Here is a 10,540-nt window from a genome sequence, read left to right as displayed (position 1 = left end):
TGGCTGTTGGGTTCGCTCGCTCTGTAGACAGCAGCGTCCCGTGGAGGGAACTGAGGTAAACACTGCTTCATGCTCTTAATCTCAAACTATGTGCATTTCTGGTAGTATATCAGACATATTTTTAAAAAAACAGCATTTAATAATCTTCTATGTGAACATTCCCCTCAAGAGGTATATTGCTAGCGTTTAGCCATGCATAGCAGCAGAGATCTTATTTGTTGTCAGATGACAAATAAATTTGTTGTCAAGTAACCTGCCAAAGGTTCGAGGGCAGCAGGACGAACATGTCTCCGTCCTGGTGTGCCGTTTTGCACCGTTATTTTTGCACCATTATTTTTGCACCATTTGATGGGATGGCGTTAGTATAGGGCGCACACCAATAAATCTACTTCAGACTCGCTGCTCTCTGTGGTATCATCTGTCATCCCGCGAAGCAGAGCGGTGCAAAATTAAACATTTAAATCTTACACAGATGGTAGGAGAAACTCGCTCCTCAGAAGGAAGGAGCAGCAAGAGAGGAGGCAGGGTTTCTTGGCGCTGCGATGGATGCAGGCAAAACCCTGCGCTCCAGCCCAGACAGGCCTCGAGACACGTTTAAATTGATTGAACGGTATCAGTCAGCATCCACTGAAATGTCAGGAGATACTTAAGTGCATTCAGAGCGTGCGTGAGTGGATCATATTCTGACCTCTGCTAACCCCGGCATCGATTAATTCAGGGTTTTCTTTACCTAGGGGAATACACACACAGAGAGCACTGTTTATAAACACCCACAAATACTACACACAAACACTGAAACCAACACACACTGCATAAAACAACACACACACACAAAAAAAAAAGCAACCCCCACCTGGAACACACACAAACACTAATCCTGGGATACAGCCGAATGGTAACTCGGGGAATGGGACTTTTCTGCAAAGGGATGCGCAGGGGCGGCTGCAGGGTTGTGCCACCACCTCCCGTCGCACTGCAAATACGGTTTTTTTCAATAAATGGTGAAGAGAACACCTTTTGTTACAACCCACCGCTGTTTTGGTTCCAGCTGCTGGTGCCACACCGGCCAGCACCAATGGAAACGCAAGGGCAGAAAGAAGTTGTTTCTTAACCGGGTTTTTCTCTTAGCCATCACCTAGGAATTGCCACCAAGAATGCCTCTGAAGCGTACGTTACACGGAGTAAAAAGGAGAGCATTATGAATCCTAAGTGGCATTTTTGGGGCCGTTATTATTATCACCATCACTGTGAAGTCATTTAAATATTTTAGGAAACGAAAGGGCCTTCTTCGGCAAGGCAGTGCACGCCTGTATGTGCCGGTTCGGTTCCACAGACAGCAACGGGCGCTGGTTTAAATCAACATTTTCAACAAAAAGCGGGTTCTCAGATGGTTCATAACGAGCTGCTCGGTGGCCAGCCCTGGGTTTCTCTGTGCTTTCTCCTCCCCGTGGTGCGGCGGCACCGTGATGGTGGTGCTCAGCATCACTATCAGGTCAGCGCCCACAAGCTCCCTGCAGCGCCGTTCCTTCTTTTTGCACCTTCACATTCCGGGAAACGAAAACCCGCTCTCTCCATGGAAATACCTGTGAGTGGTGAGGGACGGTGGGGCTGCGGGAGCCGCAACTCGGCTGTCACCTCGGAGGAGCCGGCAAAACGCACGTGTCTGCTCACGCAACCAGGCCAAGGATGCGGCCAGGCTGACAAATGTTTACTCCTGGTTAAACAAATTAAAATATCCCTTTTAAGAGTGGAGCCAAGCAGTTTTGGACCCGTCATGAGGCAACGCCAGCCTTTCTCATCAAAACTCAAACATTTTAAAACTTCAAAATGAGGTGCAGACCATGGGTTTTGCCTTGGTTGGTAAATGAGCGTGCTACAGCACGGGGCACCGTCTACACTTATGTATTTACAACTAATCAGGCAATAATTCTGCGAGCATTGATGAGGGTGCACAGCTGTATGTGCCGGTTTGGCTCCACAGACAGCAACGGGCGTTGGTTTAAATTAACATTTTCAACAAAAAGCGGGTTCTCAGACGGTTCATAATGAGCCGCACGGTGAAATCCTCCCAGCTGTATACTCTACCTACCTTTAATCAGATCATTAACTTCCACAAAGATGTAGGAAGGAGGAGTGGCGGCACTTGAAAAGAGCTCAAAACAAGCTGAGTTTTAAACTTCAGACTTGTCATTGACTTAGCCTTTCATTGAGCCAATTATTTATGACATATTTGACGAAATTCAGGGAAGAGAGAAGCTGCAATCTGCATATCTGCTTGGCTGCGGCAGAGCTACTACTACAGTGATAGCGGGGGACGGGAGCGAGGGGCTCTGCCGGGAGCCCCCCGCGCCCGGGGACGGCCGGGGACCCCAGGCGTTGGGTGCCAGCGCCCGGACTCATCTTGCGCCATGATTCGCCAGCAAAGGAGTTTCAACGACGGCATTTCACACAGACGTTGTTTATTTGCATCCAGTTTTTCTTACGCATTTCGATAAACGATGAGGAAATTAATTGCAAGGACACGCGGCCAACCTGCTGATACCCTCATGCCGGCGGGGGCTGAGGCGTGGGGATCCCGGGGGAGCGCCCACGGCGTGTCTAAGGCCAATAAACGAGGCTCCCCCCTCCATGGTTACTTAAGATATATAAACCCACACTGGCGGGGGCTTTGCCCCCCGGTTGCAGCACCGGGAGCCGGCCCCCTCCTCCCCGCTTCCCGGGGCGGGGGCAGCGGGCCCTCACCTGCGGTGGGGCGGGCGATGCGGGACCCACCGGGCCGCGGTCCCCCTCCCCGGGATCCCCGCGGGCGGCTCCCCCCGCTCCGGTCCCCGTCCCCCCCCCCAACTCCCGCCCCCGCTCCGGCGCCCGCCGCCGAGGAATCCAGGTCCGGATTTTCGCAGGCGCCGCCGCGCCGCAGCCCCTCACGCCGCCGCCGGCGGGCAGCCCCTGCGGCCGCGCCGCCCGCCCATGGCCGCCCAGCCCCGCCGCCGCACTCCGACCTGCCCGCCCGGCGCCGCGGGGGCCGAGCCGGGCTGCCCTGCCGCCGCCATGGGCCCGGCGGGGGCGGGCGAGCGCTGAGGAGCCGCGCGGGGCGGGGGGGCCCCGTCCCAGCCCGGCCCGGCGGGGGTGGGGGGGGGTTTCCCGCTCGCCCGCCCGCCGCGGCGGCCGCGGGCTGAGGGCGCGCAGGGCCGGCGGCGAGCCCCGGGCGCGGAGGGCGGGGAGGCGGCCGCTGCCCCCCCCCGCCCCGCCGCCTTCACACACACACACACACACACACACACACACACACACGCACACACAGGCGCACCCGGGAGGCGCTCGGCGGCACCGGCGGAGGGGGAGCCGCCGCCGCCACCCGCCTCAGCTGCCCGCTCTCCTGCCGCCAGCCTCCCCCCCCGCCTCCCCGCCTCTGCCGCCTCGGGGGCGGCTGCCCCCGGCGGAGCCTCCATCTGCAGCCCGGCGGCGGGAGCGGGAACATGGCGGACCTGGAGGCGGTGCTGGCCGATGTCAGCTACCTGATGGCGATGGAGAAGAGCAAGAGCACCCCGGCGGCCAGGGCCAGCAAGAAGATCACCCTGCCCGAGCCCAGGTACCGCCCGCACCGGCCCCCGGGGACCCTGACCGGCCCCGGCCCGGCGGCCTCCCCGGCCCGTCCGTCCGTTGTCCACCCCCCCGCCATCCCGCGGTGCCGAACATAACGGTCCGGTGGCCACCGGCCCTCCCCGCCGTTCCCGGGCACCCCGCGGCCTCTGGGGCGAGCAGCGGGGACGGGTTGGGTGCCTTTATGTGGAACAACTTCTGGGAGGGGGGGGGGTCTATAGGTGGGTGAAGATGTGGAGAAGCCGGCTTCTCCCGGGGGGGGGAATCCCCCCCTCCCCCCCAAACCCACCCCGCTCTTCGGGTGTTTATTTCATCCTAAACTTGATGCTTCATCCAGAGGGTGAGAAATTCTTTAAGTGGCGAGCTGAATAAAACAGTAAACCCAAACTGAATCATTCTCTCACTGTTTTATTCTGCAAAGCTATTATTTTTTTAAAAATTATATATAATTTTTTAATTTTTTTTTTTTTTTCTGGGTGATGCTTCGTGAGGTTTGACACCGGTGCAGGGAGGGAGGACGGGCTCAGGAGAGAGGTTTTTCTCTTAGCAAGCAGCTCCTGGAGCAGAGGTGCCGTACAGCAATGAACTGGTGCAGGTCTGAGTCCAGCAGCCGGCTCTGTTGCCCTGGGCTTCCACGGGTCTGGCTGGGTGAGCGGACGGGTGTCTGGACACCGCTGAGGTTCCTTTTCTTGGGGTTCGATGGGAAAAAGCAGCTTTTCTTCTGAACGACAGTCCCTGGTTATGCACGCATTATAAAATCACCTGAGTGTTGCTTACTTGTTTATTGCTGAAATTAAAAGTAAGCTTTCCCTCCCTTTCATGGCTCCCTGTGTGTGTATGTGTATATATATATATATATTTATGTATATATATATAAAGAAGATTTAGCCAGCAAATAAAATATTGCAACAGAAAAAAAGATCTAAACCAAAATTGACTGTAAAATGTGGCGGCAGTTTGCAAGCCTGCTGGTGGCCTAGCCAAGCTGTCTGCCGTGAACGAGAGAGCACCGAAGCCCTCTTCCCACTTGTTCACTCAGGTGTTTTTTTTTTTTCTGCCTTTGTGCCTGAATTCTGGGTAGCGCAGGGAGGCTGCAGAGCAGGGGGAAGGTAGGGGGCATGGGGGGTGCCCACCCCACCTTCACCCCCCCTTGCAGAGGTGGTGAAACCCCCGATGGAGAAGTTTGGCCGTTGTTTTGATGGTCTGGTTGAGGATGGCTTGCTGGACAGATGAAGGTGCCTGTTTTTCTCCTGGTACGGGTAAATGCTTGTAAAAATAATGAGTATCTATAAAATTTAGCCTGTGCTGTTAGCTTGAGGTACAGTATGCTTTACTGGGAGTGCTGGTAGCTTTACGTTTATCAGTGCTTTCGTTATTTCTGTTGGTGTCCTTAGTCTCGGGAATGTGCCATGGTGCTCCCGTTTGCAACAGGGACACGAGCCCTCTGGGGAGGTGGAAGGTGGAGATGCGGAGAGGGTGCAGAGGAGGAGTCCTTCCAGTGCCGTGAGAAATACCAGCACCCTCACCGTGAGCGATACCAGCACCCTCGGCGCTTCTGGGGAGGCTGGAAATCTGCTGCCAGGACCGATGTCCCTTGTGCAAAGCATGGCGGAAGCCTCGCAGCACGGCAGGAGGCCTGAAGGACCTGCGGCGTTCTGCTCTCCTTCTCCAGGATTTGCGTGGTGTCAATGTTTGGTGGTTTCCCCAGGTTGGGAGAGGTTGTGTTCCCCCGCGTGGGGCTCCGCAGGGTGGGAAGCGGCAGCCGGGTGCAGGAGGAAGTTCAGCAGAGTAGGAGGAAAGGTAAAGGGTTAGGTGGCTGAAATGCCTCCTCGCTCCCAGAGCTGCATGTGGAAGAACCTGTTTGCAGATTGCGTGAAATATTAAAGGAAAAAGCTTGTTTGCCTTCCCCCCCGGACTGTCGTGCTGTGAAGAAGGTGAGAAGCCTTAAGGGAGGGAGAGGTTTGCAGCTGTAAGCGATGCCAGGGTGCCATGGGACGGGGGACATGTAAGACAGCTCAGCAGATGAATGAGAGGAAGCGGGGACATAAATGAGAACAGAGACTTAGCTAAGCCTGGGACCACAAACGGCTCTAGGTCGCTTGAAATGACTGAACTTCTCAGCTTCTAACTGAAACCAGGGATTTCCTCATGCAGTAGGAAATTGTGACCGTTATTCTGGTGTCAGATGTCTTCATGCTGGTTTCTGGTTGGGTTTTTTTTGATCCCTCTCATTAAAGCAGACATGGTGTGTTGGGTATACTTAAATATTCTGCATCACTGGCAAAGTGATTCATTTAAAATTACATAAATCGGCTGCTTAAATGCGGGTTGATATAGTAACAGTAAAAAAAATACAACACACAAAGTCCTCTCTTACATGAATTTGAAATCAAACAATTTTTCCAAATAATTTTTTTATTTCTCTGCACGTGTGTGAGAGCAGCTCCTTGGAGGAGCGTGAGCACAGCTCAGTAATGCTGGGTGTCCTCGCGTCCGGCTCCTGGCTGTCATTGGGACAGATAGCGGGAAGGTCACTGGAATATCACATCCACGCTTGAAAATAAATATCTCGGCCTTATTGCAGCGCTCTTCCCGCAGGAATGCATTTGGTGTCGGTTTATCTCTGTCGGACAACCACTGCGTCCTGTGCTGCTGGCGTTATCTCCTCAAGAAATATTACAAAGGTTTTACCCCTCTATTAGGATTTGTCTCTTTGCGGGAGCCTGGTACACCTGTCGGCACTGTTTTATCTTTCTGAGATAAGGCTGACACTAAATGAAGTAAATGAGTTTACTGTAATGCAAATTTGAGGGGGCTTCCTGTTTACAAGGAAATAGCTGTAGTGCAGGCAGAATAAATTCCAAGGCTGCAGGCCAAGGCTTAGCAGCAAATAAACTACGAGAGTGAAGAGTTTATTGGCCGTGGGGCTGATTATTGCTGAGTTTACGTGAAGCATCCTCAGACTGTTTTTGTACCCAAATCGTTCAATATCACAGGTTGGGAAGAAAGCGGACAGAAAATGCTAACGAGACCAGACTGCCTAAGGAAGAAGCTCAGTGTGTTTTTGTTTTGTTAAAACACCAAAACAAAACAACCCTTTTTCCATCCTCTGTCATCTGCTTTTCCTTCCCTTTTGCGTTTCCTCCTTTCGTTCCTAAGAGCCTTGCCAAGAACTGGGAAAGCTGCGATATCTTTCACTTTTACATTGCTTCTTAAAAGCCTGGTTTGGGGGTAGATTTGCATGGGTGGACAGAAGGGCTGTCAAAGGCAGAGTGACCTGCAGAAATAGAACCTAAAATGGGAAAGAAGACATAGGTATTGAAATATGAGCAAATCTGAAACCTTAATCTTTTTCTACAGTATTGTTTTAAGTTTGGGGGGAGCGGAGCAAATGAACCACACTCCGAATTTTTTAGGTTTATTCGGCAGACTTCTGAAGTTTTTTTCCTTTTCCGTTTCAATTTTAGATTTCCCTTATTTTGGTCAAAGGGAGTGGAAGAACATTATCTAACAGCTGTTTTTATTTGCCAACAGCTCCTTCTGTTTTGAGTAAAGGATTTGCATAACGTGAAGTTGAGGAAAAAATGGTCCAGGAAATCAGATAACTGGAATCAAAGAGGGTGCAGGGCTTGCATATGGCACTGTTGTCTGTCCTCACGCTGCCGGCGGCCGGCCTCGCCAGGAAAGTTGACATTAAAGCTTCCTTGCTATAAACATCACGTAAGCTTAGGGTGCTTTCGGTGTACAAATACCAAGGGCATGGTAACAAAACATAGCATGCATCTGCCCAGGCGTCTCTCCCGCTTCTCTCGCTGCAGTCGTAGGTGTTTCTTATCTCATCTTACCTTTTCTAACCTGCTTATTTTAGTAATTCCCTTGCTTTCAAGTTAATTCATGTTTTTCTCTCAACCTTTTTCTTTGGTCTCCTGTCTTCCTCTGAATTCTGTCCCTTTTGGGGGGCAAAAAAGGGCATGTTTCAGTCCCTTTTTTCTTAAAAATCACACGTTTAACGTTACATTTTTAATAAGTTACCATCCCATCTTCGCTTTACCTCTGGAAGTGAAGGCCAACATGCTGGTGCCCCAGGTGCTTCTTGCTGGGGCGGTTTAGTCTGTGACGTGCCCTTTGCTTTCTTACCTAGTATTCAAACTAACTCGTTTGCAACTCTAATTGAGGTTCACCGAATGCATGGAGGTTGCTTTTTTCTTTTCCAATTCCATCCTGAGCTATTTGTGATTCGCCTTCTTCCTGTTACAGCGCTGAATATTGGCGAAACCCAAGCGACATGTCCCTCTAGGAGTTAAGCATCATTACTCTCTCCTCTGTTGCTTTTTCAATTTTGTTCTCTTGGCATTACTATCCTCTTTCTCTGAATTTCATTTGTTTCTTTGATATGTCCTTCAGCGTGTTCTTGTACCTCTTGAAACTTCTGTAATATCTCTCAGTTACAGGCTGAAACTCCTCTGTCTCTGCTGTCAGTCTCAGTTACTTCGACGGTATTTTCTCTGGCTTTGTTTAACGCCTTCTTGTTGTGCTTACTCATTTAGAGTGCTGTCTCTAAGAAAATTTTCCTGACAATTGTTCATGTAATTTTCATATTTGTTGCTATTCTGCTCATGTCATCCCTTTGCATGTTTCTAGGTGCTTCTTTGTTGCTTCCCGCTTACTGTTCAGTGTTGGGCTTCTGCAGGTGGCATTTAGTTTGCTGAGCATCTCTTCAATGACATCTCAGTGTCATGGTTTTGAAAGCTGCCAGTGCTGCCGTCTCCCGGTGTTCCCCTCCATGAGCTGAGAGCCACTGCCTGTTTTGCTCCATGCTGTTCCTTGCCATCGGGTCCACAAAATGCCTCCTCTGAATCCCTCATTAAAACGCTCTTCCGTTGTGAAGCTTATGAAGTTTGACTGTGATTAATTTGCTAGGGCTTGCGGTGTTGATGGAGCATTTGCCGTGTTTACCAGTGGTGTTTCCTGTCTGCCTCCTTCCATCCATTTGGGTAACGGTTTTAAACTGAAGGAGGGGAGATTTAGATGAGATCTCGGGAAGAAATTCTCTGCTGTGAGGGTGGTGAGCCCCTGGCCCAGGTTGCCCAGAGAAGCTGTGGCTGCCCCATCCCTGGAGGGGTTCAAGGCCAGGTTGGACGGGGCTTGGAGCAACCTGGTCTGGTGGGAGGTGTCCCTGCCCAGGGCAGGGGGTGGCACTGGGTGGCCTTTAAGGCCCCTTCCAACCCAAACCGTTCCATGATGATTCCCTTGTCTCCCATGGCAAGTGTGGGATCTGGAATGCCTTTTCGTGGTGTTGGTCCCTGGCACGGCACAGCAGGGTCTAACAGGGTCTCATCAATGATGTTGATACCCCAAATTCCTCCTTTATGTGCGGGTCGTTTGGAGAATGTCATAGCTCCAGGAAGCCTTGTGCTATATTATGCTCCTTTCTCACTGAATGCAAATGGTAGAAATCTTTAAAAGTGCTGTTTTCCTGTTTCCAGAAAAAAGTAGGTCCCGGTTTTGCAGAGGCTTATGCTTTTACCGGGCTTTGCACAGAAATGGTGCCAATGAGTGCAGAATTAAATAGGAGATGATGTGGAGGATTAAGGATCTAACAGTTAATTCAGACAAATTTGTGTCACAGTAACTTTAGCTCCGTAAGGTGGTGGTACTTTATTGAAGCTTGTTCCATCTGCTTGTGGCAATAATGACTGTAAATCATTTTAGTAGAACTTCTTAAGCTTCACTGTCTAAAATTTCAAAACAGTTTAGGTTTTTGTTTGACATTTACAATTTTTTTTTTTAGCATCAAGCAGGATTGTTTCCTGGTATTTTTATACTGTTTCCAGTATTTACGAAAAACTGATTTGAAAAATTTGAAGTAAGAACTTAAAACCGGCCTGCAGGACACTCAAACTGTTCGAAGTGGTTTCATCGACCTGTAATTTGTGAAGCTACAGAAGGAAAAAGGATTCTAAATGAAATGGTTTTATAAACTGATTTATTATTTTGGAGCTATGCTCTGTCCTGCTGTTTGAGTTGAACGTTTGAGCAAAGAGTAAAGGAAGTAAAGCTTGGTGAGAGCTAAAGATGGCTGAATGTGGTGTACACCAGGCAAGTGTTCTGAGAACCAGGGTTCTGTAGGTGAACCTGAAGTAGGTAAGCGTCGGAGGCAAGCACCGTGGATTGGAACTTCTCAAAGGTCAGAGTGTTCCTGTGAAATGGAGCATCTCATGGTTCACCGGACACTTTCTTGAAGCGGGTAGTAAATGATTTGAATGGGGTTGTTCCATGTTACTCTGCTTCCTACAGCATCGCCATCTAGTTAGCGTGACTGCTGTTTCTGAGGTGACGAATGTCTCTCATTTCGGTTTGTCCTGCTCAGGGTGAGTAGAGGTGGCAGAGTAGTTAAAAACTCAGTTTTGTTTAGAAATTCAGCCTCCTAACTTTGCTGTCAGTAGGTGTTTGGTGAGAAGGTAGTAAAAAGATGGCTTTCTCAATATCGTTTAGTATACATAGGGAAAGCCAGGGCTGCTAACAAAGCATACTTGCTTGTGATCTCATTAGCTTTGTACTACAGTACTTTCTTAGCAGGAAAAATATGTGTTTTAGGGATGGGAATGGACCATCACAGTGTAGGAGCCTGTGTAGGAGGGCTCCCGCTTGCTGCGGATGCTGCTCTCCGCATGGGTTGGGTGCTGTCTCCCTTGGGAATTCAGGTCCTTATTTGTGTGACTGCAGTGTCTGATACCTTAATAAAAGACAGGCCTATGCAGAAGCGCATGGGGAGACGAAGGTCCTGTTGCAAAGCCCTTGCAGCTTTAACAGATGAGAAATGAGAGTTTGGAAGAAGGGCTCTGTCGTTACCTACATTGTACAGATCAGCAGCTAAGCCAAGTAGAAAATAAGTGATGTACACACTTATAGGAATGCATAGGAACGTTTGGCAGATGCG

At 50.4% G+C, this 10,540-nt stretch overlaps 1 protein-coding gene across 1 annotated transcript in view; it reads left to right on the top strand.

Moving 5' to 3' along the window:
• The first annotated feature begins 3,269 nt into the window (after nt 1–3,269).
• Nucleotides 3,270–10,540, top strand: part of GRK3 (G protein-coupled receptor kinase 3) — a 72,747-nt gene continuing 65,476 nt past the window's right edge. The window contains exon 1 of the mRNA XM_054219542.1: nt 3,270–3,589. Within this exon, the coding sequence (XP_054075517.1) occupies nt 3,477–3,589 (113 nt within the window). The 5' untranslated portion in view covers nt 3,270–3,476. The remainder of the gene's footprint in view (nt 3,590–10,540) is intronic.

Source organism: Rissa tridactyla, chromosome 13, assembly GCF_028500815.1.
Source record: "Rissa tridactyla isolate bRisTri1 chromosome 13, bRisTri1.patW.cur.20221130, whole genome shotgun sequence".
NCBI classification, from domain to species: domain Eukaryota; kingdom Metazoa; phylum Chordata; class Aves; order Charadriiformes; family Laridae; genus Rissa; species Rissa tridactyla.
Note: the sequence above shows the minus strand (reverse complement) of the source record. Positions and strands in the feature narration are given on the sequence as shown.